Raw genomic sequence first — 27,981 nt, 5'->3', positions numbered from 1 at the left:
TGCCCAACCTCCCCGTCACACCAACTCATGCGAACCCAATCCGCGGACGGCGAACAGGATGGCGGGATGCGAGCGAGCGGTCGGTCCTCGGCTCACACCGCTCAGTCGAGCGCATCGAAGATGGAACGAAGGCGAGCGGCCCGATTCACGCCGGACAGTCAGGCACAAGCCAAGTGGTGTTTCATCCAGTGCTGGAATGTAGGTTCTCCTTCTCATTGCTGTGCTCCACACCAGAAGGCAGATGCGTGTCGCTGAGCCACCAGCACAGTTGTTGCACCTGCATAATTTGGATGAATTTTGGAAAATCTCATTGTTCCTCTGGAACTTCGCAAGCCCCCATAAGTAATACGGTAAACTTACACCCCTGTGCTCGATTACGGATCCACGTGTATTTTCACCTTCTTGCCATACTGATCCTCCTCTCCGTGCTGCTGTGATCGGGTCACTTGTCCTGTTAAACTACAAAATACTGCCAACAGACAGTACCTCACTTACCCCACCCCACCTAGACCGGTGACCATGGCTCTTTGACTTCTGTTCGGATATTAAGGGGGAAAAAATGCAGTTACATTCATGTGCCCATGTGACACACCTGGAAGGAGCTCCCTCAGTCCCTCAGTGCTGCTGAATCCCTGCCAGCAATTCCTGCTCAGTTAGTCTCTCAGCACCTACTACTCTACCTTGCCCCCCAGGTAGCTAACAGAATACAGTGGGTCTCAGTCCTCTGCACTCTTGCTGCACTTCTGTTTACTCTGAGATGTACAGCGCTTCGGAGATCAGCGTCTGACAAATGCGCAGATGTAAATGCAAAGGGCCGTCCCAAAGTGCTCACTGGTACTGTGTTTGAAACGCGGTCGGGTCTGGTACTCGGTGCCGGTCGGGAACAGGCCCCAGACCCTGAAAGCGCTGCAGAGGCACCTCGTGAGACACACGTACACGAAGCAACACTCCGTCACCATGGCAACAGACAAACTGCAGAACGCAAAAGGTGTGAAATTTTAAGAGATTTTTTTTTGTTTTCTTTCAAAATAAAGATCACACATCGTTTAGAGACAATCTACAACAAGAGTTACAAAAAATAGTTGCCCAGGCAAATAAGCAAACACAGGATTTTGTTTACTATACACATATGGTTACAAGTGAGCTGGAAAAAAAGTCCATTTGGAAATATACACAAGGCTTCCGGAAATGTACACCGCATAGTGTTCAAATCTGTATTTCAACAAGGAGAAAATAGACAGTATGTTACAATCACTTACAAGTCGACACGAGAATGCGGATGCCCATCTTTGTACAAAACGCAAGAAGGTCCCAAGGTGGCATGATGGGAAGTAATCTAGGTCTTCTGTATTACACACAGCATCTCTCTGAACCTCAGGAAATGGGAAACCATTACTCAAAAATACCGAATAAAAAAACAAGTCACTACCTAAACAATGATCTTTGAGCATCTGGGAATCATCGCTTTAGTTCAAATCAAGTAGTGACACATTAAAACCATGAAGCATTTCTGTTCTTTGTACAAGTACTATGCTGTATAGAAAGGGCTTTTCAAAACAAAAAATTGATATTACAATTTACAATATACAACAACTATGCCACAACCAAAAAAGTGAATATACACTGAAATGCACAGGTTCCTAATTTTTTTTGTTGCATTTTTTCTTCATACGAAAAGGGTTGTATAAGCAATTCCAAGTTTTCCACATTTACATTACAGGTGGTTTACAAATGTACAATTATACAATCAGAAGTATATGTGTTCACTACTAGGATACATTATAGATACAGATTTAACATCAAAAAACCAGGAAAAAACTACAAAGTTTTTATATTTATATATATTTATATATATATATAAGCAAAAGTCTACACCAAGTATACACTATATATTTATAGAAGCAAGACCAAAAAGTTCTCCCATGCTAAATAATCAAAATGTCTGCTTTATGTTACCGAAAAGGGAAAAAGAGCACGTCAGGAAAGTAGCGCTTCAGCTATCAGTTCAGTGATCTTCAAAGTGAGTTAATGTCGAAGGAAATTAAAGGTTTCTCCTCTACTTTAGTACAATAAAATGAAACTAAACTTAGTTTCTGCCACGAGCAGTAGCCGAAAAAAACGTCATACGATAGAGAGCTATGAATGTGGGCGGGGCCAGTGTGGGCCCCGCCCATCTCCCTTGCCTCCTATGCGCACAGAGCAGCGCACCAAACCTCCTATGTACAATGGGCCGGCGCGCCCCCATCCCCCCCCCCAGAGGTGGATTATGGGAGGTGGGCAGCAGGCTGGTCAGGGCAGGACAGCCTACGAGACAGAAGGGGTAAGAGCAGGTGGACAGGAACCAGGTGGGGGGGCTGGGTAGAGGGGGCGGGGTTTACATAATGCCGTTGGGGGGGCCACAGATGGAGCCCAGGTCCACTCCGTTCTTCATGTAGTACTTCTCCAGCTTGGCCAGGATGTGCTTGCCATAGGTGTATTTCCTCAGGGTGCCAATGTGGGGGCGGATCTGAGCAGGTGACAGGGGGACAATCAAGAAACGTGCGCACGCACACACACACACACACACACACACACACACACACACACACACACACACACACACAGAGCACAAGCGCACCTTGTGCATGACGATCTTGCGCTGCGTCGGCTCGGCCACGTCAATCATCTTCTGTACCACGTAGTTGGCGTACTGGTCCTTCATCATGGTGTATAAGGCACTGTGGGGCCCGTCGCTGGCGCTGCACACCTCGTCCACCAGCATGGCACGCTCGGCCCGCGACGCGTGAGTCACGCACTTCTCCACCACATTGCTGAGGAGGGAAGGGGGGGGGTCACACGTCACTCAACACGGATGAAGCACATGACCCTGGCGAGGCCATCGGTGACAGAGTCCCGGCAGCAACACCCCCCGCGCCCTCACATGGAGCGCTGCACCGCAGCCCTTTTAACAATTTGCCCACGGCTGAAACAGCGGAGAGCAAAGGCCACCGGTGTCGCTACGAGCAGCTCCTCGTGCGCCTGCTGACAACGGCACACTCTACGAAAATCCCGGGAGCTGTTTTAACAAAAGCGCACCATAATAAAGTGCAGTGGGCGGAGCAGGAGCAGGGAGCTCGCAAAGCAATCACTACATGTCAGGGGGGTGACTTTAATTGTATAGTCACCCCGTTTAAGAAGAAAAACTAAATACTGCCAGAAAGTCCATAGTGAAGAGTGGGGCTCCACCACAGCTATTCTCAGTACAGGACGCAGCCACACGAGGGAGAGCTGTGCTACTACAGTAAACGCCTCTAGGGGGCACCTTGTCTCCGGTCCACGTACCTGGCAAACTTGTGTTGGCTCAGAGTCAATACGTTGCCACGGATCTCTGCCACGATCTTACTCTTGTCTTCGGCGCGGCCGTGCTCCAGGACGTGCTGGATGACGTAGTTACCATACTGGTCCTGGAAGGCAGGGGGTGAGGAGTGGCATGAGGTCTGACAAGCTCTGTGTGCGTGTGCATGTGCGTGCGCGCACACTCTACCTGTACGAGCTGCTCTGTGTGCTGGTGCAGCTCCTCCAGAATGGGCAGCGTCTGCTCGGGAAGGCAGTGCTCCAGGATGCGCTGGATCACTCTGCAGCCGTACGGGTGGGTGGACAGAGCAAAGACCTGGTGGTGACGCACACACACGGACAGGTCACACACACCACAGTCCAACAACCTTCCCCAAACTCCACCCATCACACTGGCTCTGGCAGCACAGGGACCACTTTGGAGCAGCGTCTGTGGAGCTATGGGCCCGACCTCCAGCTCAGCCAACCGTGGTGCTTGAACCCTCGACCCGTACAGAAGACACTCCGGGTGCGGCCCTCCATCAGGCAGCGACATGAGAACACACCTGGCCCTTGAAGGCATCAATGATGAACTGCAGGGCGTGAGGCTGGACGCACTCGATGCACTTCTGGACCACATGGTTCCCGTTCTGGTCCTTGACGCACTTGAGCACGTGACCGTCCAGTTCGCGCACCATCTCGCTCTGGGATGAGAGCATGCGGCACGTGAGGACGGAGGTGGCGGAGGACGGAAGAACGAACGGACGGACGACTCACTTACGATGACCTGCTGCTCGGACGGGATGAACTCCAGGGCTTTCTGGATCACTCTGCAGCCGTACATCTGCAGCGCCAGGGAGAGAACGTGACCGCGGATGCGCTCCGCCAGTGCCAGCTTCTGCTCCAGGCTGCCAAACTGAGAGTCAGAATCGTTCATTTGTCATTTGTCATAAAACATAAAAGTTAATAAAGATGCCACAGTGTGCTGGTTTCCCATCGAAGGTGCGCTCTGCCTCACATTATGCGATTCCAGGATAGGTGTCGCGCTCGATCAACAGTCAGAGAGAAGTGGTCACATCCAAATCTGACAGAGGATTATAAACTCATCATCATCTGATGTTTCTACGGAACTGATGCAAAGAGGAAATTGAGGGACGACTGTATCGACCGTGGCACAGACTTAGAGACACGTTCCGTCCCGATGTGTTCCAAAGCCGAGGGACCACGTAGCAGGGTAGACCTCCTGCACCCCGTACACCCACAACGCGAAGCGCCGCTCTGCTGGTTCAGCGCAGGAAGGTGATGCCGTGCTCATACCCGCAGAGCGTACCACCCCCCAAGCCCGTAGAGCGCGATGGATAAACATCGGCCAACCTCAAAGAACTTCTGGATGACGTAATTGCCAAAGACGTCCACCATGAGCTGGTAGGCTGCTTGCAGGATCTCGCTGAAGACAAGCTGACGCTCCGCTGGGGTGGCGCGCTCCAGTTTCAGCTGGATAAACCTGGAAGGGCAACAGATGGGTGGCAAAGCACACTTGTCACTGTATGTCAGTGCATGCATGTGTGCGCACTAGACAGAGAAACCAGGCATGGGGTCGTACCTGGAGCCATGCTGGTCCTGGGAAAACTCCATGATGTGGCCAGCGATCTCGCGCAGCTGCAGGTTTGGGTAGCGGTTGTTGCGGAAGTCCTCCAGCAGGCGGCTGCGCCCCGAGGGCATCACGTCCGACATGCCGTAGCGTAGCCGTGACGACGGAAACAGCTGGCTGCTAGGGCTGAAGAGGCTGGAGCCACTGCTTGTACTGCGGTACTTGGCCTCTGCGCCCGGTGCTGCGGAGATGTAGCGCCCGCTGCCATTGGGGAGCCCTCCTGTAAAGGCGAGAGGACGACATCAGTGACAGATGTCCACACCGGCTGCTGAGGGGGACAGCTGGGACAACTGACACGGCCAAGAGTGCGACTCCACCGACATTCAGCGAGACTCACCCAGGTTGAGGCTGGAGGAGGAACCATGGGTGGAGAGCGAGGGGGGCGGAGTCAAGGAGTGGCTCGGGCCCTGGTTGGGCAGGGGCATGCCGACGGGGCCGGGCGAGGATGAGAAGCCCAGGCCGTTGTAGAAACCGTGCCCGATGGGGGTGAGGCTGCTCGGCGTGCGCTTGTAGAGCTCTGAGCTGCCCGTCAGAGAGTCACGCCGCGAACCGCTGCCCGCGCTGGAGCTGGGCACTAGGGGGTGACACAGAGCACGACACAGAGCACATCGGTTCGTCAGCTCGCGCTCATGGCACTTGCAGGTGACCGAACGGCGCCAGGCACACGCACCTGCTGTTCCAAATCCGCCCAGCGTGGCGCTAAGTGTGGCCCCCAGGGATGAGGACCCTCCGCCACCGCCCAGCGAAGTACCCGCAGGGGGCGCCGCCGAGCCCTGGGAGAACAGTGAGCTGCCCTGGGAGCTGGAGCTCATCGAGTTGGAGCCGTAGAAGGAGCTGGAGGGCAGAGCGCTGCCTGGCTGCTGGGCTGGGGGCTGCTGAGAGCCCAGGGTGCGGAAGGGTCCGCTGGCGCTGCCCGCCAAACCACCGCTGGCACTGTTCGCCGAGGCAGCTGCTGCTGCCACGGCTGAGGGGAGAAAAGGGGCAATTATTTACTGTCTGTGATGTTGGCTATCATCATCCCATGACTAACCCCAGCCAGAATGCCGTGCCGTGATGGGAGCCTCAGTCAGTCAATCACCTGCTTGCGCTGCCGTGGGGCTGATGATAACGGAGGCGGGAGCCATCAGGCGAACCGGTCCGCTCCGAGCCCCCGTGTTCACCACCAGCGCTCCCGTCTGATCATAGTAGGCAGCAGGGGCCAGGACTGGGTACCCTGGAGAGCAGAGGTTAAAGGTCAAAAGAACTGCCAGAAGGACCATCACAAAGCTACAAACTTCACAAAGACAAGGTATGTGGGCGTGGCCAGAGAAAGGTCCATCTGCTCATTTTCACAGCCTACTCGTGCAGTGCAGTACAGACTCACGAGAACACCCCGACGCACAGTTCCACGGGAAAGGTGAAAGGTCACGCACCGGGCACCCCAGCGGCCAGGCCTTGCCCGAACGCCAGGGCGGAGTTGACGGCAGCGGCGGCCACCAGCTGCTCCGTCTGCTGGCCCTGCTGGCTCTGGTTCGGGGTCAGGGGCCTCTGGTTGCCTCCTGCACGCATCACCTGCCAGATTACAGTGAGCAAAGGTCATGAAGTCCTCAGGGGGGGTCACAGCACAGTGTTATGCCAGTCCTCAAGGGGACCAGGATGTCTCACCTGCTGCTGGTTCTGCTGGGACTGGCCGGCCGCCTGCTGACTGGCTGAGCTGGACGCAGCGGCTGCGGCCGCTGCCTGCTGCTGGAAGAGGTTGGCAGGGTACACGCCCCAGGGGGTGACACCATAATACTGGTGGGGCATCACGGCTGGACCTGCACAGGGCGCATCATTTTTGTCACCATGGACAACGCCTCCACTGTTAGCGCAGACTCCATCCAGAACTATTAGCACAGCCTCCAGCATTGTCACCCCGCTCCTGCACCACCCACACCCCAAGCTGCAGGACTTACCGAGAGTGGCAGCGGCAGCCAAACCAGCAGAATACGGGTCCGTACCAGGAGGTGCAGCACTGATGATGTAAGGGTTCGGGACAAAGGCGGCCGGGGCGAGACCTGGCGGAGCAGGACCGAGGTCAAAGGTCACCTAAAAAGGTCTAAAGTTTAGTTGAGTCCTGGGTGGGCAGAACAACTCACCGATGTGGGGCTGTTGGGCTGCGGCCAAGGCGTACTGCTGCTGCTGGACGGCCAGCGCTCCAGGCCTCTGAAAGAGCTGCGGGGAGGAGTTTGCAGGTCAGCAACAGCCCACAAGGGGGGGGTCACAGGGTCACACTCACCCAGCCAGCCAATCAGGTCACCTGCTGCTGGGAGCTGTAGTCAAAGAGGCCGACGGCGGCACCGGACGAGTCCATGGGCATCTGGCCGCCCGCGTAGTCAAACTGCAGCTGCTCCATGCCTACCGACTCCATGGGGTCCATCGGCACGCTCTGGGACTCGACTCCGGCAAAATCCTCCACCGGCTTGGGGCCGCTGCCGCCGCCCAGCTGGGACAGGCCTTCCGCAGGACCCTGGCCGGCTCCCAGCAGGTCTACTTCGGTCCCGGGAGGGGGGCAGTTTCCCGGCGTGCGGCTGGAGGAAAGATCACGGTCGGGCGTCAGGGCGAGAGGGACGAGCAGAGGAGAAATTAGCAATGTGCGAGATGAGAGGTGGGGCACCTGAAGGGCTCCTTCACGTCCACGTCGATGCCGTTCTGCAGTGGGAGGCCATTGGGGTTGTCCATGACATCACCCTCCACCTCCTTCAGCTCCTTCAGCTTGTCCGGATCAAATGGTGCCTTCTGCTTCTTCTCACGCTTGTCTCCGTCGTCCGCCTCAGGGTCCCGCGGTCCCTACAGGTGGTAGGGCACAAGGGGCATTTCAGATATAGGAGAGAGAGTGAGAGAGAGAGAGACCGAGAGAGAGAGAGAGACCCAGCAGGACGAAGATGAGACCAGGACTCACAAAGGCTCTCTTGCTCAGGCAGGGCTCCAGCTTCTCAGCAGGTGAGGAGCTAAGCACGTACTCCACCATGCTGACCCCAAGGCCACCGCTCTCGGACCGCGGCGACAGCACAGACCCCACCTCGCTGCTGCCGTGGAAACCCTGGCCGGGCCGGCGCTGCACCATGATGGGTTGCGACACGGAGTGGTCTGCGGAGGAGCAGACTGAAGCGTCAAGAGGGTGTTGTGACGGGCAGCGCTGGCGAGGCCCCACCCACTCACCCGCCACCCACCTGATGCCGCCCAGGCACTGTCCCTCCACTGGTCCAGGAAGATCCCCTTTGGTCCATCTTTTCCGGGCTCTTCCGACTCCCAAAACTTCTTCCCTGGTAAGAGCTGCTGCAGAAACAACACAAAGGAGCGCAAGATTAGAAGTCAGAGGTCACTGCCCTTTCAGTGCTCCCCCGAAAAGGATCCCGATCCCACCCCGATGCCCTCACCTCGCGGCCTTCGAGTGCCAGGGCCTGGAAGTCATGGTTCAGCTCGTCCATGGAGCGCACCTGAGGAAGACGAGGAACATGCCGGTGGTCAGTCAGCTCCAGTAATGGCCGCAACAGGACAGTCGCTGCTCACACGCAAACATGCGCGCTGACCTGGCTGTCACCATGAATACTGTCTCCAGTGGGCCAGCGGTGCTTGCCATTGTTGTACCCCACCCCTGGCTGATCCCCGTGCTGACGCTGGAAGAAGTAGTCCACCATGGCATCGTCCTGGGAACGGCCGCCGGGTGTCACCTGCCCAGGGGTGGACGTGTGGTTCGGGGGCGGAGCCTGAGGCGGCTGGCCCGGCCCGGGGGCTCCCGGTCCAGTGGTGAGAACCACAGGCATGTTGAGGGGCACGGTCTCGAGGGGGGGCTGTCTGAGATGGGGGCTGAAGGAGTCCTGCCAAAGCACTGCTTTCCTCTTCAGTACACAAACGCTCATTCCACCAGCACCTACAGACACACACACATTAGACGGTGAACTGCAGTTAACTGTAAGATGTGAATAAAGCGGCCAAATGAAGGTCCAGTTAACAGGCTGGATTTTCTGTTCATTGGCATCAGTGCCCCCCCCCCCCCTTACCTTTGGAGTCAGCGATTCTGCGATTGGAACCAGACCACCATGACCATGACCCTGACTAGGACAGGCTGCTGACCACAGTGAGTGAATAAAAGTTATTTACCCCATAAAATACTTTTGTCACTCCGTAAACTAGGCTTCTTACACCAATTTACTCATCTGCACAGAGAGGTAACTTTTACAGCGTCACTTCAAGCTAAGTAACTTAATCATGGGTAGGACAGCAGGACAAGGGACTCAAACCCAGCTCCTCTGAGCGCAGGGTGATGGGTCTAACCACTGCAGGACCGCCATGAGCCAAAGAAAGGGGTCAAGAACGAAAGCGTCGAATTGCTGGCGTGGACACTGAACCGTCCCTCCAGGGGGCGGGGTGCCCCGCCCCGACACCGTTCAGCTCTCACACACACCCTGCACAGCGGCACCATCTCAGGAGGGACGTTTCTTCAGTTCCTAACCACATTTGGTCCAGAATCCAAATCCTCACTGAGTGCAGACTGCCGTCCACTTTGTCCCTCGAACGCGTGTGGCTATCCTCACCTTGTCCCTCATCGCCGACACTCAGGAACCAAACGCAGGAGCTGCGCTGCTCAGATTCCGGCGCCACGCACTCCTGTTCTACGGGGCTCTTTACTGTCCCCTAGAGGCGACGAGCGGAACTGCGGTCCGTTGTCACTCTGAGGCATCCTGACATTTACAGCATTTATCCGTTCCCGAAACGGTGCGGACATAGAAAGTGCCGCCCAAACAGCGAACGCCTATTTCCCATTATTTTAAAAGGAAGAAATAATGTGTTTCCAGCCTCCCCGAAAACCCCAAACCATTTACCCCAATAGGACTAGAACACGGTAAAACACCTCTCTAACTCCTGATTCCAACACAATGTTAAACATGAAATGTATTCCTTTAGGAGACACCTTTCTCCAAAGCGACGCACATCTAAGAGAACAAACACAAGTGCGTTACACACATTTGTTAGCTTTGCTGTCCTGCTTCCCTGGCAGTTTCCTCTCTCTGCTCAAAGTGACTGTTTCTCACTTCCCTTTGTAGCCCATGAGTTCTCCGCAGGAAGAGTAGTAAGCCAAGGATGCACTTTGAAACTTTCTAAAACTGCGCACTTGCCAAAACGCACACGTTTACCTTGTGTCTCTGCAACCGGTCAATTAAACAACACAGCCAACATGGCCGACAGGCACATCTGAGGAATTTCATACATTTCCCATAATGCCCCATTTTCTTAAAGCAACGCTGTCCCATTCCAAATAGCAGTACGGATCCGGTTGCAGACGAGCCAACTACTGTATACATTGCTGCAACTCTGCTTCTCCCACTATGTACCTTTTTAACACAGCTTCTTTATAGCGACATTTTCCCGTATGTATTTAAAAAACCTGGTATTGAAAGCCAAAAGCCAGCTACAGTAACATATCAGATGAAGAGCTTGTCAATCGAGGGACGCCTATATCAAATGTTGTAACACGAGGTGTCTCAGCATTTGAATAGAGGAGGCGTGGTCCTCTGGATTGCAAAGTAACACTGAAGTACTCTCAGGAAGTTCAAGGTCCCACCTTAGACCCTGGACACGAGTCCCACCAGAGGACGGCGCCATGTTGCACTGTTTCTACGCAGGACTGTCACCAATCTGAGTACAATTTCAAAGTGGATCAATTCCTGCGTTTCCATGGCAACTGCTGGTATCAAACCCCAGCTAGCCAGAGTGACCAAAAGGGTGCTGCCGAATGAGGTTCTGCCGTGTTTGTGTACTTTGGGTGAAAGTCACCGAGCTGTAGCAACAGTGCATGATCACACCTGTCCTCCAAGATGATGTAATGCGAGTAACAGAAAGGATACGCCCACCTAGGATACGAACCGGCCAATTGGCCGAGCCTCCGGACTACGAAGTCGGACAACGCGGGTCACACACACCAAACTCCTCGTACTGCAGTGGAATCCTACATTGCTGCAACACACCGAGCCTTCCAGGAACAGTTAGCAGAGAACCCATAATGCCCGAGGAGGGGCTTGCATGTTTGACCAGAGAGTCATAACAAAGTGGAGAAAGAACCTGACCACGTTACATCAGCCCCACACGCACGCGGGTCGGAGTCAGTGACACGACAACAAAGCCCCGCGTGGGTATCGCTCTGCTCAGAAGATGGTGCTGCAGAACATGCAGCTCCACAAAGCACCTGACACAGGTACGAAGAACACAAGTGAACTGCACTCTTGAGCATTCGCTCTTCTCACACACACACACACACACACACACACACACACACACACACACACAAGGACACCCTGTGGGACCTGCAAATTTTCACTTCCACAAAGTATGTTACAGCACACTGTGCATCGGGATCTGTTACGGTGTGTGTATCACAGTACATTAGTATGTTACAATATTTGCGTGCTACAGTGTTGTGTATCAGTTTATTAGCCGTAAAGCACGAAGGTTCTCGGTTCAGGCTCTGCTGTGGTGGAACGACCTTCCCCTCCCACTCAGAACTGCTGAATCCCTGTCCACATTGAAAAGGGGTCTTAAAACTCATCTCTTCCAGACTCACTTCACCCATCATCTTGTAAGTTCATGTAAGGTATAAATGTTCGTGACGATGTTCGTATCAGTCCTATGCATCTCCAAAAAAAAAAATTAGGAAGGTGATCAGGAATCGGTGACGTTCTGGTAAAGTTTTACGCGGCTACTTGTGTGAGGAACGTCGGTTCATATGGTGGAAAGAAAAACCGTACTTAAGTGCCACACATCTGCAGCTATGTCTCCTTCTCCTAATGCACTGAACAAATTGTATGTTCTACGAGACGAACGTCGCTTTGGAGAAAACCGTCTGATAAATACGCGTAAACGTAACGCGCCGCCATGTGTTGCGGTGCAACAGTATGTTACCGCAAGTTAGTGCGTATTGCAGCGTGTACCACAGCGTGTCACAGCTCCCCATGGCAGCGCGCGGCAGTCGAGCGGCACGTCGGCACAGCGAGCGCAGCCGGCGGAACCTCGGGACTCGGAGGTCCCGGGTTCGAATTGCCCTCCTGCTGCGGCGCGCAAGGTACTTACCCCGAACTGACACGGTAATCGTTACCCTGCTGTATAAATGGGGTAAATGAGCGTAAGGAAGGTACGAGCGTCACGCGCCCCGGGGGACGCCGCCGCCGCCGTCCTGTGGACGAACGGCGGACGGGGGGTCCCTCTTCCCCGGTGTCACGCGCTGGAGATGGACGCCACTCCCGGGAAACACAAAGGCGACGAGGTGCGTGGAGGGACAGGACGGCAGAGAATCCCCGCGTTTCTGTCACGTGCGCGTGCGCACAGACACGCAGACGCACTCAAAGGCTGCGCAGGTGTACCACCCGCTGGTCCTCCTCCTCCGCGGACACGCGCACTCCGCCCCGCCCAGTGCTGCCCCCTACAGGCCCGCGGGCGAACATTCCGGAAGCTGCGGCTCTGTGTCCTGTTGTCACCCAGCACAGCAGACAGGTGTGCGTACCTGGTGTACGCGGGGCCGGGAGCACGTGACCACCCGGGTGCCGCAGCTCGGGGTCCGCGCGCGCACGAACGAACGAACGAACGAGCGAGCCGCGGCGAGCCGGGAGCGTGCACGAGCAGGAGCAGCAGCAGGCGCCACCCGGATGCCGCCGGAGCTCAGCGCTGGAGCGTCAGCGTGGAGTGGAGAGCGCCGTGGGGGGGCGCGCGGAGCGCGAGCGACAAACACACACGGGAGAGCGGGCGACGGCCGCTCCGACGTTCTCACACACATGGCATGCAGCGGGAAGAGACACGGACTGTCACGCAGGCCGACAAACACACACAGAGAGAGAGGGGGGGAGAGAGAGAGAGAGAGAGAGAGAGAGAGAGAGAGAGAGAGAGAGAGAGAGGAGGGGGGGGAACGCAGTGAGACACACCGGCGGCTTCCTGCGGGACCAGGCGCGGTCAGTCGCGCGGACAGCGGCTCGAACGCTGCGTGTGTCCGAGTCCCCCGGTGTGTGTGTGTGTCTGTCTCTCTCTCTCTCCAGACCCCCCCCCGCTCCCCCCGCTCTGCAGCTCCGACAACAATAGCGGCCGCGCGCAGCGACAGGAAGACGAGCGCGAGGAAGGGGGGGGGGACGCGAGCCGACACAACGGGCCTCGGAAAGCGCGTTAAACCGCCGCGGCGCGCGCACAGCGACCCGCACGGCCCCGCAGGGGGGGGTCCGGCCCTCCGCCCCGCCGCCCCCGGTACGTTACTCACAGGCGGAGCGGGTGGATGGTGGCGGATTGTCGGGCCCGGTGCGCTCCGGCTCCCTGCCTTTCACTCCGACAACATGGCGACTCGGAGGGGGCGGGCGGCCGCGGCGCATGACGGGAAAGAGGAGGAGGAGGACGACGACGGCGGCGACGCTGCTGCTGCTGCCGCCGCCGGGCGCGCGCACGAGAGAGAGGCAGGACACTGTGCAGGAGGAGACGGGAGCGCGCTCGCTGGCCCTCGCACCACGACACAGAGCGAGCGAGCGAGCGAGCGATGCGCTCTGTCTCTAACACACACACACACACAGTTTGTTTCCGGACCCGCAGCCGTTCACTCACCGTTCAGCCGAAATGTCCAGATCGGCAACAGTTCCGCTTCGGCACTGAACTGCATTCGCCGCGCTGTCCTGGTGGTCCGAGGAGATACCCCCCCGAAAAAAAAAAAACAACAACTCCGCTTTGTTCGGGGATCCCCCTGAAAACGCACAGTGGGCCACAGCGCCCCCTCCGGCGCAAAGTGCACTTGCAGGGAGACTCCCGCGTGCCTTTACCTTGGTGCGCCTGAGACACACCTGTGCGCGAAGGGACTTGCGCTCATTTACCCCTCGGTAACGTTCGTCGTATCGGTCCGGGGTAAGGACCTCGGTGGAGAGCGCCGCGGCAGGAGCTGGGATTCGAACCGGTGTCGGGGGACCGGGCTCGAACCGCTTCGCCGTCGCCTCCGTCATCCGCGGGTATCCCTGCGTCTGTGTTAAAAGTGTAAAAAGGCACCGCTTTTGCCCTGGCCTACGGTTGCGTGCCCCGGGTACGAGGGACGCGCCCGTCCCGCACGCCGATATCAACGCTCCGACACAGCGGACGAAAGAGAGACAGAGGGGTGTGTTAGAAACACTGTGTTTATTTCCCCAAAAGTCAAAGTGCTCCCCTACAGCCAGGTGGTTGTACAAGAGGTGTGTTCCACTCTCTCTCTCTCTCTCTCTCTCTCTCTCTCTCTCACACACACACACACACACACGGACGCACAGGGCTCCTGCTCTTCACACACACACCCCGCTGGAAGTCTCCCAGAGAGAGGCACCCTGGACACAGAGAGATTGTGGGTCTACAGCATGGAATGACAAAGGGGTGAAGAGAAGAGGCTGTGAGAGGAATTCTGGGACAGGAACAGAGGTAACCAAGGTGACTATGGGGGGGGCGGGTAGCTACAGTGGTATTTACATGCACACAAATCATGACGCCAGTCCTTAGGAATGCTGACCGCTGGCGTGGGCCGTACTGCGGGTCCAGCCTGGAGGTGTTCGGGGCTGAGGGTTCGAGCCCGAGTCTGGCCTCGTCCAGCAGGGGCACCGTTCGCCCATCGCACGCAAACCGGCGTGACACGCGTGTCCACGGGAGGGGCCAGGTCAGAGGTTTGAGGTCAGCTGGTTGCGCAGCCCCCCGCTGGTGGCCGAGTTGCCGGAGGTGAAGAAGTTCTTCCTGGATCCTCGCAGCTCCTTTTGAGGTATGTCTCCCTCTGTGTTGGCCCCGTGTCCATCTCCTGGACAATACCGGTCATTCTCGTGGGCCGGCGAACAGTCTGGACCGAAGCTGACCCCTCCCCCCACGCCCCAGGGTCCAGCAGGTGCAAACCACACGGCAGCCCAAACGCGGAGCAAGAGGGACACTCAAAGTGCACCTTTTCACAGTTAGAAGAGAGGGTGGATGGAGGCGTCCAGGCGCCGCGCTCGTCCCACGTGCCGTCCGCTCACACGGAGCCACGGTCCGTCACGTGCTCCGGTACAGGGCTCGGCGACAACGTTTTTTTACCCCCGAAATGAGAACCAGAGGCTATACAGAGACAAGGACATTTCTACAAGAGACAGTTTTGCGAAGCGACGCTGCGGTCTCCCTCAGACAGAAGCTTCCTGGTCGTCGGCAATCCTTCGCTTCGCCCCCTTCGGAGTGCTCACATCGCCTACCCTGCGCTAGGAGAGGGCGTGAGGAGCGGATGGGGCGGAATGGGTGGACAGGGGACGGGGGTGGGGGGTTGCTGTGTTTAGCTGAGACAGTAAGAGCAACTGTAGGACACAGAGACAAATAACAGTCCAGGAGAATCAGTGCAGCTCAGTCGATGTACTATAAGTGCTGCTGTGCACCGTACCATAGTATCCACTGCACTGCGCTGCGCTCAGAGACTCATTGAGCTGTGGCACTACTGTCCACCGTCTACTAGCGGCACGAGGTTCAGAGAATAGCGGGTGCGAGAGGGGCCGGGCCGGGCCGGGCCGGGCTCTACAGAACACCTGGCGACACCAGCATGGGTCAGCTGTGGGCTGTTGCGTAATCGCACTTCCTGCGCTTAAGTATTTCTGACAAGGGCCACATGAGCTTCTTCAGCGTACATCTTAACCTATGTGTATCTGTGATGGGAAGATGTTCCTGAGGCTTTCCTTCTCACCGTCAACAGCCGCGCCACAAAAGCAGGGCGGTAGCACCGGCTGAAACGCAGTCGGCTTTGTGATGCGGCCCAGCGATCGCTACGGTGACGCAGAGGTGTGAGACACGGGGGCTGAGAACTTAGTTCAGAGAAGCTCACTGAACCTCGAGTGATCACCAGGGGACTGAGGTGCAGCCACCAGGACAAGTGCCACTGCTCAACGTGTTGAGATGCGTGTGGCACTTGCGTGGTTCTGCCATGTGGAGATCGGTACTGTGTGTAAGGAGGATACTGACGTGTAGAGGGGTTGGAGCTGCAGGTGCGAGGCCTTCTGTGGAGGCTGGTAGCCGTAGGAGTCAAAGCCCCCAATGAAGTCAACTGCAGGACAGAAGAGAGGAGTCAGCATTGCGACCGCACATCCGTATCAGACTCCCTTAAAACACTGTCATCGTCATCCCGGTTTGACCACATTTGACTTCACGCTCGAGCTAGTGACATCGAGAAGAGGCACTTACAGCTGTCCTCGTCTTCCAGGAACACCTTGCTGACGTAGCAGGCGTAGACGAACCCAAAGAGCTGTGGGAGACAGGAGGGCTTTGTCACACCATCCCACACGGCTCAAGTTGTGACTCTGGACTTGCGGTACTCACCGCCAAGAAAACCTGCAGCGCGGAGCTGACCACCTCGATGTACTGGTAGTCCAGCAGGCAGCCCGAGACGGTGATGACATGGTGGTCGTCCGGGGCCAGCGGCGAATTGGGCACTGGGGTGACCAGGCAACCGGGTCCATGCTCCATCCACCAGGACCGGTGTAAGGATGTGTTGAAGGTCATGAGAAAGTCCCTGTCCTAAACATGGGGTACATGAGGAGCGAGATGAAGGGTTAATATCACATTGTCTACTGCAGGTCTCCAGCTCTTCCAGGAGGGTTCCCAAGCATCGACTAGGTCACACCACAGATACATTATCACGTCTCCAGTGTGGGCTAGGCCTGCCCTGGGGTCTCCTCCCATTGGTCTGCGCCCATACCCCACCTGCAGGAGGTACGCAGTGGGCATTCTTACTAGATGCCTCAACCATCTTAATGGATGCCTCTTGGTCTGGGTAGGACAGCCAAACTCGGGACTCAAGACAAAGGACTCGTCCAGAAGTTTACGACAACTGTTATTCTCGAGCTTTTCGGGACACGTGCCTTTTTCAGAGGTACTGGAACAGTGGAGATCTGGGATTCAAACCGACAACATCAATTACAAGTCATTATTCAAACCGCTGCACTCCTCACCATCCCATAGTAGGAAGACCAGACACAAAGCAACAAAAGCCGAGAAATGAAAAGACCAGTCATAATTAGATGCTCAACATCCAAAGAAAGGAAGAGGCCTACAGGGTAAGTCTCACTCTCTGAGCTTCATGTACTCAGTCAGTCCAGTGGACCTGAGCAGTATCCAGCTAGGTAAGGGTTTGTGTAGAACCTGTAGGTGAATGTGAAGTGTAGTGGACGTGGACTCAGCTCCTGTTTCAACACCACAGTTCTGGACAGTTTGCAAATGTGCAACTGCTGCGCCGCCTCTTTGTCAATCTCGTGATTCCTCCTACTGTCACTATTGAAAGAGCTCCCAAAGCACTTAAACTCCTGACCCTGGTGGAGCTGCTGCTGCTCCACCCAGCTGGAGAGAACAACCTTCCTTATCCCTGGTGAGAACCGTCACCTCAGATTTGGAGGTGCTGATCTTTATCCAGAGTGTGACCCACTCTAGTGCATGAAACCATGGTATCCCTCACCTGGATACTGTCCAAGCCACTAGTGCACCTTGATATCCTATCCTTGAAACCTACAAACAGCAGAGGTAACAAGACATGCTGTTGGAGAAGGTCAACATCTACAATGAATGAGTCTGACTTAACTCCAAAAATGTGGACACAACTCGTGTTCTACAGATATTAGAAACGAATGGGATGAAGACGAGGCCCTCGAACCCCATATACCTGTTACATTTCCCGCAGAATATGTTGTGGTCCAGGATTGTAGGGCTTCACCCAGTCCACAAGAGTCAGGTAAAGTGGATTTGGAAAGTTATACTACCTTCCCGGTATCCTTGCAAAGCTGAAGAGCTGGTGCACTGCTCCACAAACAGAAGGAAATCGCCATTATTCCGCTTGAACCTGAGAGTCGACAGTTAGCCGCAGCCAGTCCAGAGGTACTGTCCCAGCTGTCCATGCAAGGCTAAAGAAACCCCAACAGCAACAAGTGCTTTCAGAATTTCTGGATGGATCTCATTTGCACCTACAGCCCTGATGCTACGCAACTTCCTCAGTAGCCTCTGAGTGAGAAATGGACCTTCTATGTCCCAATTCCCCTTTGAATGCAGGAGAAACGCTTCAAGAGTCAAACTCTTTGTGAACTTGGGGCTTCGCAAGGCACTCAGGGCACCCTCACCTTTCACTTGGAGCTTCTAGGTCTATCTGGCGGTCTCCCCAACTGCCTGATCCAACTCACCCCTAGATGATAGCTAGTTGAAAGCTCAGCACACCCATTCACCTGAATGTCCTCTGAATTGCCAACACAACCACATCGCTCGTCATCGACCTTTGACCTAAGGTCCCCTGGAAACAAGTACACCTGGGATCTGCCCTGTACTCAAACGTGCTGTTTGTTACGGCCTGTCTGTAACTCACACTGAAGTCCCAATAAAAACTCACCACTTTGGTTAAGATCAGGCCATTCCTCACTATGATGTTCCTCCAAGTTTAGGGCAACAGAACCTCTCGCCTGCATCCTATCTACGGCAGTGTCCATCATTTATAGAAAGACTTGATAATCTGCACAGCTGTTTGGCGTCAATGTTTTGCCCCGTGTGACTTGCAGCTGAATCAAGGCCGTCGTTTCCTTTTTTGGAACAAGATCGTCTGGGGCCGCCAAAGTGAGGTACCTTCAGGAACAAGGAGAGACACCAGCCCTCATCAACAACCAATACTCCAATTGCTCTTCTACCTCCTATGAGAGCTCCAGCTCATCTCCTGCTGTTCTGGAGATGTTCAGTTTCCACTGCACTGGTCTAAGCCATTGAAGATCTGTCCTGCCTCCACCTGTCCCCCCAACAAGTCTTGGACCCACACCACCCCATCCCCTCCTCTGCCCATGTGGGTGGTGAGCCCACAAGGCAGCTCCAAGGATCACCCTGGTAGGCACTTATAACCCCGGTATGGGAGAAGTTCTGTCATCAGTACTGTGAACTTTCAAAGAGTCTATTATTTGGATCACTTTTGTGTGGCTTTGCACCTTCAGCCAGTTTGCTAAGTGTAACCCCACGAGGAACAAAAGGTTCGAGACGCTGTAGTTCCACCAGGGCAAGGCTGCAATCCGGTGGAGGGAGAAGTACACTGCCGCTGTGTGATACCCACGACAGAGTCAACGTTATTCCAGCTGTTACGCCAACAATGTCATCATCACATCACGATTTTGCTTCTGCAGAATCTCGCCCTTTTGTGCTGTTTTGTTTATGGTGTTTTCTTAGGGGCAGCAGGTTGCATAATAATTAGAGCAGCTGCCTTTGGACTCAAAGGACCCAGGTGCGAATCCCACTTCCTGCTGTAGTGCCCTTGAACAATGTACTTGTCCAAGCCCAAAGTTATGGCGTAAAAATGCCCCTGCTGTGTAAATGGGCACATGGCACTTTAAGTAGCATTAACATGGTAAGTTGCTTTGTAGAAAAGTGTCGGCTAAATAAAAGTGGATGTAAAGGTGTGAAGAGAATATGGATTTTTATCATCGACCCAGATTATGGGGGAAACCAATATGGCACATAGTTTACAGATGCATAAAACAGCAAAACTCACCTGGGACAGGTGTCCTACCTCCAGGTAGAAGCAGATGATGAAGGAGTTCCAGCCCACCCAGAGCACGAGCCACACGGCGTACTGCAAGACACACAGTCACACTCTCTTGAGTCTCATTGAACATTGCAGCTTTTCTGGGATTTGCCACCATGAGAAGATCAGGTATTTCTCCCCTGAGGATACTTCCAGTAGAGAGTCCACTCTCACACACTCACTCTCTCACACGCGCACACACACACACACGACAGATGAGCTGAAGTAAGCACCAGGATGAGGTAGCGGGAGCGGAATTGCACAGTGCCAAAGATGCCCAGGATGACGGCTATGATGTGCAGGAAGTTGGCGAGGATGGGCGCCCACTGGTACCCCAGGAAGTCGAACACCTGCCTCTCCAAAGCAGCAGCCTGGAAAGAAAGGGAGACAGAGCGGCGGGAGCACAGATCAAATACCACACGTGTCACACTCCGCAGACACGACACACAACCGCAGCAGGACGCTGAGCCTTCGAGGATGACGTGGAACGTCGGCTGGTGATATACCGTGGTCCACAGTTCCTCTCAACTCCTGGGTCTCATGTAGCGGCAGCAGGGGGCCCAGTGATTAGAACTGCCACTTTGTACTCAAAGGACCTGGGTTTGGACCCCGTCTCCTGCTGAAGTACAGTAGATCGTGGTATGTACCCGGAACTGATCCAGTAAGGATTACCCAGTTGTATAAATGGGTAAAATCAGGATACATAGCTCAACACTGTCGGTATCTTTGGAGCAAAGTGTCAGGTAAATGAATAAATCACTAAATAATCAATCAATAATCAATCTTGTCTTGAGGTCGCAGCTTCAAGGTGCTTTCACCGAACAAACATGAGTAAAGATGAGTAAAAGATCACAGGCAGCAGCTCAAGAAAATGAGTGCAGGAATATCAGTGGGCGGGACTGGGACTAAGGGGGGCAGAGCCACATTGGCTGGAGGGGTCGGGGGGCAGAGTGTCTTGAACAGTGGGGTGATGGGAAATGGGCTCGCTGAAAGGGTGGAGGAGGGGGGCAGCAGACAAGGAGCCTGTGCTCCATTCTCTCTTCCCACCCCCCACCAGGTTTTCCTGGCCTGTTGCCAAGACACACACACACACACACACACACACACACACACACAAAATCGTCCTGTGAAGAGGCCCCTTCCCTACAGTCTTCTCACTTTGGGACACACAAACACATCGCCACAGACGCGCACACACACACAAACACACTCCAGCATTCCCACAGCAGTCTGCTGCAGTTGTTTCCATGGAAACCGCCTAGAGCCCCATCCCCAGGCTGTGTGAGCTGGGAGAGAGAAACCCCAAAAGCAGGAGGTGTGCTCCGCCCCCCATCCCCCCACCACCTGCCACCCCCCAGTAACACACTGTATACACGCGCACAAGTGCGCACACACACACAGCAGAGACACTCACTTCCTGCCAACTGTCCAAACACAAACAAACACGTAAACAGGCCGTCTTTGATCTTCCCAATTCCAAATTCCCATGGCTGCTCCCTACCACACACACAAACACACAAACACGCACGCACGCACGCACGCACAGGACCACTTGACCCTCACGATACACACACGCATGCGGTGTCCCTCGCCACTGAAAATACACGCAGAAACTTAAAATGCTCAAACTTACACAGCGCCGCTCCAAATGTGCACTTTCGCCACTGTGCGCGCACACACACGCACTCAGTGATGAGCAGGGTAAGGGCACCGTGAACACGGCACACACTGCACACGGGAAGAGAGAGATGTGACACACCACATGCACAACGCCGTGAAGACAAAGTCCCGCACGGGTACAGGAGTGTCACACCACAGAGGAATAGGGAACCCCTCCACGGGGGGTCAGGGAAAAGGACCCCACACACGGTCACACCAGATTGGGAAAGACAAGTGTGTCCTGGTGTGACGGTGGGGTGGGGGGGTGTGTTCAGGGGTGTGTTCAGGTGTGTGTGTGGGGGGGGGTGGAAGTTGGCTTGGCCTCCTCTGCCATCAGCAAATGACTAAGACACATCCTGTCAGAGGACAGCGAGAAGGAACTGGAAAACGTGGCACCACTATGGGGACCCAGTGCTGGTAATAATAATAATAATTAATTAATAATAATAATAATAACAACAACAACAACAACAACAAAAGCAGCGCAGTGACACCGCACACAAGCTGGTGATCACCAGTGCATCGATGACACACGCACACCCTCGTCCACACGAGGTCCCGTCACACTCACCAGCTGGAAGGAGCAGATGACGACGAGCGAGCACCTCCCGGTGCACCTCCCTCTGCAGCGGCCCATCCCGCCCAGGGGCCCCGCCGGCGCCTCTCGAACCGACACCCACCCGGGGCCAAGCGCAGTCCTGCTAGAAGGCCCAGCGCACGCAGAGCTCCGGTCCGCTTGGGTCCGCTGCGGCTGATCACGGCCCCGCCAGGCCGACCGCGCCCCCCCTCATCGCGGTGCTCGCACCACCGCTCATTGAGCTGCCATGGCGACGTCCGTCCACGTGCACGCCCTCTGCTGGGGGTATAGGCGCCGCCGTCCAGGTGCGCGGTCCTGGCCGAGGGGTCCGAGCGCGCTGCTGGGATGGTGCCGTCAAGGCGCTCAGCTCCGAGGACAGCGCTCCCGGAAGGGTCCGGGTGCACGGGTTCGGTGGCTCCGTTGACCGCGGTTCTGCAAGGGGACGGTCGCTGTGCCGTGTGAGCAGCCACACCTTGGAGCAGCAGGAGGAGGAGGAGGAGACAGAGAGAGAAAACAGGGGAGATGAGCATCATATGATGAGTCCCTCTCTCACTCACACACGCATGCAAACACACAAAGCGGCGCATTGTGACTCACAGCTTGTGGAGCTCCACCGCTCCCAGACGCGTGTGCACAGCTAACGTCGTTTGTACCGGCAGCGCGTCTGTGGAACCGCAGCAGTGCGCGCGCAACCCTTTGTCGAGCTTGCGGCCGGAGGGGGAAGGAGGGGGAGGCGGGGGGGGAGTGAGCCCTCATTTGCGATGTAATGAATTCTGCAGGCTGTGTGTGTGCTGCCGTGTGGGACAGTCACAAGGCACCGGAGACACAAAAGGAGGAGAGGAGAGGAGGCACCCCCACCCCCAACCCCAACCCCGTAGGCGAGCAGTAATGAACAATAAACAACACGGTAAAATAAAACACACCGTGTTATAGTCATGTTATATTTACAGCTCAACTCTGTTCATTTTCCTATGTTTCTATTTCAGAAGCACAAAAAAAACACTAATAAATCTCAGCAGGTTCATTATGTGAAATTTTACTTTCATGACCTCCGTACACTGCTGTCGCTCACGTGACAACGAGGAAAAACACACATGAACACACACACAGCAAATACAGGCTGAATCCAGAGGATTTATTTTGCAACAAGGAGGAGTTACAATTTAAAGGCAAATATTTCAAACTGGACAAAACACAGGACTGAAAAAATACTTTAAAAAAACCCTGAAATTTACAGGAGCACCTAGGGTCCTAGGATCGAGGCCCACAGGGACGCTGGGTCCATCCCAGCAATAAGGAGCGAATCTGATGTGTGTGTGTGTGTGTGTGTGTGTGTGTGTGTGTGTGAGAGAGAGAGAGAGAGAGAAGGGGTGCAGGTCCACCTAAACCCCAGCACTGCTCTGCTGAACATCCCATTAACTGTGGTCAAAAATCAGCCTCAACCAGGAGGTCCAGCTCCAGCCTGGGGTCCAGAGCTCATCGCCATCGCAATGACCGCAGAGCCACGAGGAGGGTCCAGTGACGCCAGGTGCCGCTGGCTCCCCGGTTCTGCCCCCACAGGACTGCAAGGCGCCCCCTACTGGATCTCCCCCATGTAGAGCCGCTTGTCGCTGGAGGCAGACAGAACTGCAGGAGACAGGAAAGGTACAGCTCAGAGCTCAAAGCTCAGCACCAGAAGCCCTCCGACTCTGTTCCCCCAACGGCCGGGCACTTCAACCGGCACCACCAGGAGGGGTCGGTGTCAGTGCCCAGACATTTCCGGAACAGTGTCATTCACTCATTTGTTTGAGACGCTTTTCTGCAAAGTGACGGACAACGGAGAGTAAACAAGAAGTGCATCGGCAACTGACAAAGAGCTTTAGACACAGGACTATGGATGGAGCATGTGTGTCTCACACCACCATGTTGCTGGTTCACATCCCACTAGTAGCTCCTATAGAAACAGAATTCAAATAGCAAATACACTAGTGTCAAAAAGTATAATCACCACATGAAAATGTTTGCGTCTTCTTTTTAAGATTTTTTGAACAAACTGATAAAGCTGATACAACTTGACAGTTGACATGGAAACACTCATTTGTACTATTTAAATGAAGAAAAACACACTCTGCGTGTGCAGAGCAGTTTGAACACCTCTACTGGAGCACCACTATGAAGTATGGTGGAGAACACAGCCTTATACCATCATCAGAAACATGTTGTTTGCTCTTAGCAGTCGAGGTGTTTGGCCACATCGTGCCAAGATGACGAGCTCTCTGAGGCCCTCAGATGAAAGACTGCTGATGGCATTAGTCCGGAAAGGGGCTTAAAGCCATTTCCAAGCAATGTGTAGTGAATCGATGCACTGTCCAAAACATCATCTACAAATGGAGAACATTTCAAACCACTGGCAGTCCATCCAGACCTGATCACCCCACCAAATCCATCCCAAGAGATGGCCGAAAGATCCTGCAGAACGTTGGAAAAACATCCGAGGGATTTATAGGCAAGTCCTGTCTCAGTCAATGTCAGCGCGGGAGCAAATGCTGAGAAAGAGAGAGCGCAACTCTGCGCCTCGTGTGACGTCAGGAAGGAAGAAGCCGCTGGTCTCATAGAAAGACTCGAGATGCACGACTCAAGTTTGTCAGACTACACCGAGGCGGAGCAGTCGGCCACCTACCGATGGGCTCTTCGGGATGGAACACCACCTCGTTGACGGAACCGGCATGGCCGGGTAGTTTGTACAAGATCCTCCTGGAGGTTGTGTCCCACACGTAGACAAACCTGCGACACACAGCTTGTCAGCACAGCCATACACGGTTAAAAACGCACGCACGCACGCAGGCACGCACGCAGGCACGCACGCAGGCACGCACGCAGGCACGCACGCAGGCACGCACGCAGGCACACCCCCTGCAGTGTAGTGGGTCAAAGATCACCAGGCACCAGAATCAAGGAATGACAAGAGGCCCCAAGCAGAGTGGGAGGGCACCCTCCAGGTGTTTGAGGGCAACGGTCCACGCGAAAGCACGGTGTTCTCTCACCTGTCAGCAGACCCCGCTGCGATCTTGCTTCCATCCGGTGACCATGAACACCTCAGCAGATTCTGGGCAGGAAATTCAAATTCAACACTTAGAGGCAGGCCACGTTGAGCAACCACCAACAGCAGCAGCTCAGTTTTAGAGGAGACCGTTGACACGCTAACATTCTCGGCCTTGGGGACATGTGGCGCTCATGTCCCAAACCCACCGCCAAACCCCCAAGGGATATGGTACCTTCTCAAAATTGTGCACATTTCCTTGGAAGATCTTCACACACCTTTCCTTGGGGGCGAAGGGGCGCACGTCCCAGACGCGTACTGCAAACAAAGGGACGAATGAAAGCTGAAAGCGGCCACCCAAGAGGAAGGACAACGTGGTGGGGAAGAGGGGGCACTAACCTGTGTTGTCCATTGAGTTGGATAGCAGATAGGAGCCCTCGGAGCTGAGACTCAGGCCTGTGAGTGAATCACCGTGACCCTGCATGGTATAGATGAGCTTGTTCTGCCGCAAGTCCCACACCTGCGAGACAAGAGGACATACAAAGGTGGAAGATCTTAGGTTCTTCTCAAAGCCCAATAAAGTACCATTGACCAACAGAAGTTTACCATAAGGCGTGGATCGCCCACCTTGATGTCGTTGTCGATGCCTCCCGAGATGATCTGATCGCTGGTGTCGTTGAAGGTCACGGCCAGCACCTGGTAGGTGTTCTGGAAGGTGTGGACCGATGCCTTCTTCCTGATGTCCCACAGCTGCAGGTACACACAAAATCCCATCATCCCCTTTATAAAGATATTGGGAAATCTGTTGCCCTGGCAATCACACCCTGTTTCCATAGCACTGCAACCCTACCTTCACGGTTCCATCGTCGCTGCCCGTGCACACCACCTGTGGCCCTCTGCGGGCAGGGTAGCACGAGTTGACAAAGGAGGTATGTCCCTTGAGGCGCTTGATGCGCTCGCCTGTCTCACTGTCCCACACCGCCACCGTTTTGTCAGTGGAGGCAGAGAAGAGAAGGCTGAAATGAGAGAGAGTTGTCCAGTCAGAGGAGCCAGGGAACACCGTGACCAATCAGAGCAAAGCCAGGTGGCACGGTGACCAATCGGAGCAATGCGTGTGCATTCAGGGATTGGGAAATGTGTTCTGCTCCAAAAGGTGCTAACAATCAAATATTTTTCAAGAAGCATGGCATCGGTTTACCGCAAAGTATCATTAATACTACGGTGAACTGCAGAGACAAAGAAGGACAACAGCCGCTAGACAGAACCCTCAACTCCACCACTGGCTCCAGCACATCGACCCAGATGAAAAATGTCTTCTTCGCATAGCCAGGGGTAAGGGCATAGCTAAGAATCTCTAGAGTACTGCTAATTGCGTGCGAGGGTGATGGGACAAAGGGTAAACCGACACTTTTCCGGGAGGAAATAGACTCAAGGATAAACAGCTGCGGTCAGTTCTGTCTCTGCAACTTTTTCCCGAGACACTCCACACAGGCTCCTGGGAATCTTGTAACGGTGCCTGCAAACTATGTCATACCTGCCATCTGTGTTGTAGTGCAACTCCATGATGGCGCCGCTGTGTCCTTTCAGAGTGGCGTAGTTGTCGCAGTCGCCGTACACACTCCACATCACTGCGCAGAAGACAGGGGGTACATATGCAAACTGTTAGCAGTCCCACTAAGGCCATCGCTATACAGATGGGGTCTCAAAGCGGTACGTCGCGCAGCGGGAGAGAGAGCGACGCACGGATGAGTCTGTCGTAACCGGCGGACGCCAGCGCCGATCCGCTGGGATGAAACTTGCAGCAGTAGACCTCCCCCTCGTGGCCCGACAGGAGCATGATGGGAGCCTGGAGGCTGGAGCTCCGAGGTGGGCCCTAGGAAGGATGCGGAGGATAGAGCGAGAGAGAGCATGAGCAGAATGCACCGGATTGAGAGAATACCATGGTAAAGAACGTGGGGAGGGAACCAATGGAACGGAAAGAAGGACTGCTGGAACAAGGCGGAGAGAAAAGATGCCGAGAGAGCCTCCGGTGCCAAATTAGACCACAGAGTTGCTTAGGTGCCCCGGGGAACGGGCGCACTGACTGCCCCTTGTGCACTTTCCTCTGTCACGTGACCCAAGGAGCGCGTGCACTGCGCTCAGGCCAGGGAGACCCATGTGACCAGCTACAGGTAGGTGTGTACCTTTGGCACTACTTACTAAATAGGGGTACCACGGTACCACCTTTAGCACTGTCTGCAAGTCAGCAGGCGCGCAAGCAATGCGGGGTCGCGGTGGTTCAGACCCTATCCTGTTGGCGGACGACACGACAGCGTGCGAGCAGACAACGAAGAAAGAACCCGTCGTCGGCCGAGACGGGCCACACCGCGACACGCTGCTCAACAAACCACCACCTGCCTGTGTGTGCGTTAATAGGTGTGACACGATGATGATCGTGTTACTACTGTCTTTTTCCATCACATTAAGTTACCCTGACTGTTCTTTCTCCACAGTGAGTTACTTGCAACGTTCAGCTACTTCCGCTGCTCGGAAACTTTTTACCGCAGGCCGGGTACCCGGCCGGGCCCTCCGAGGCCAAGCAGCTCTAACCGCTACGCCACCTGGTGGCTGAAGGGCTGAGTTCAACATCGTTGCCACAATAACTATTGATCTGATTACAGAGTATTGATCGGTTTTCATGCAGATATGTGATTTTGGTTTCCTCGGCCGGAGACCCGCCGTGTGAGTAGCGCGGCGAAGGAACAGCGAGAAGCGAGAAACTAAGTAAGACGCGTTGCCGCTGTGTCCAATGAACCAAGGAAGCGGAGCCGGTGCTCCCGGACACACACGCTTGTCTTGACTTCTCACTAACACTGACTGACTGACTCCCACTGTGTGTGACTGTCACAGCGAATGAATGATTCCCTCCTCCATCTTCTCACCATCGGCACCATCTGCTGCTGCTGCGACTGCGCCGCGGCCACCAGCTCCGTCCTCGGCCTCTTCTGGGCGGCGGGCACCACGGCCATCTCCGCCGCTCCGCGCTTCTTGGGCTCGATCATGGCTGCAGCTCAGCGAGAGACGCGAGACTTTCCTTTTTGTGCTGTTTCTGGAATAAACGGAAACTGAGCTATGAAGCCGCACACTTACAAACTACACGGGACGTAGCGGTTACATCCGGTTCCGGTGCGCTGAAGAAAGGCGAACTACCATTGGGCGCCTGTTAGCCTGCGAACTTTCATTGG

General features: G+C 55.0%; 3 protein-coding genes across 5 annotated transcripts; all 3 read right to left on the bottom strand.

Annotated features, from left to right (window-relative positions):
• Positions 1–1,050: 1,050 nt before the first annotated feature.
• Positions 1,051–13,387, bottom strand: pum1 (pumilio RNA-binding family member 1). Its single transcript, XM_029248216.1, has 22 exons — positions 13,221–13,387; positions 8,515–8,855; positions 8,362–8,421; positions 8,155–8,260; positions 7,884–8,071; positions 7,599–7,771; positions 7,242–7,512; positions 7,081–7,156; positions 6,898–6,999; positions 6,608–6,759; positions 6,376–6,514; positions 6,042–6,176; positions 5,634–5,927; positions 5,301–5,537; positions 4,916–5,183; positions 4,687–4,816; positions 4,094–4,228; positions 3,879–4,016; positions 3,524–3,649; positions 3,322–3,443; positions 2,618–2,810; positions 1,051–2,506 (listed from the first exon to the last, which is right to left on the bottom strand). The coding sequence occupies exons 1-22, from the start codon at positions 13,327–13,329 to the stop codon at positions 2,375–2,377; spliced, it is 3,627 nt and encodes a 1,208-aa protein (XP_029104049.1). The 5' UTR covers positions 13,330–13,387; the 3' UTR covers positions 1,051–2,374.
• Positions 13,388–14,058: 671 nt separating this feature from the next.
• On the bottom strand, positions 14,059–22,407 carry nkain1 (sodium/potassium transporting ATPase interacting 1). 3 transcript variants are annotated; one of them, XM_029248064.1, is made up of 8 exons: positions 22,336–22,407; positions 21,733–22,210; positions 19,736–19,873; positions 19,470–19,550; positions 16,283–16,480; positions 16,148–16,208; positions 15,929–16,010; positions 14,059–15,180 (listed from the first exon to the last, which is right to left on the bottom strand). In XM_029248064.1, exons 2-8 carry the CDS (start codon positions 21,796–21,798, stop codon positions 15,171–15,173), a joined length of 636 nt encoding a protein of 211 aa, XP_029103897.1. In that variant the 5' UTR covers positions 21,799–22,210; positions 22,336–22,407; the 3' UTR covers positions 14,059–15,170. The 3 variants fall into 3 exon arrangements, with proteins under 3 accessions (XP_029103897.1, XP_029103896.1, XP_029103895.1); XM_029248063.1 differs by having other exon boundaries at positions 14,059–15,175; XM_029248062.1 differs by lacking the exon at positions 14,059–15,180 and having other exon boundaries at positions 15,757–16,010.
• A 453-nt stretch (positions 22,408–22,860) lies between these two features.
• Positions 22,861–27,903, bottom strand: snrnp40 (small nuclear ribonucleoprotein 40 (U5)). Its single transcript, XM_018747903.1, has 10 exons — positions 27,679–27,903; positions 26,501–26,630; positions 26,292–26,385; positions 25,608–25,773; positions 25,385–25,507; positions 25,157–25,277; positions 24,993–25,075; positions 24,762–24,823; positions 24,398–24,501; positions 22,861–23,364 (listed from the first exon to the last, which is right to left on the bottom strand). The coding sequence occupies exons 1-10, from the start codon at positions 27,796–27,798 to the stop codon at positions 23,315–23,317; spliced, it is 1,053 nt and encodes a 350-aa protein (XP_018603419.1). The 5' UTR covers positions 27,799–27,903; the 3' UTR covers positions 22,861–23,314.
• Positions 27,904–27,981: the final 78 nt, after the last annotated feature.

Source organism: Scleropages formosus, chromosome 23, assembly GCF_900964775.1.
Source record: "Scleropages formosus chromosome 23, fSclFor1.1, whole genome shotgun sequence".
Taxonomy (NCBI): Eukaryota; Metazoa; Chordata; class Actinopteri; order Osteoglossiformes; family Osteoglossidae; genus Scleropages; species Scleropages formosus.
This window is presented reverse-complemented; position numbering and strand designations above follow the sequence as displayed.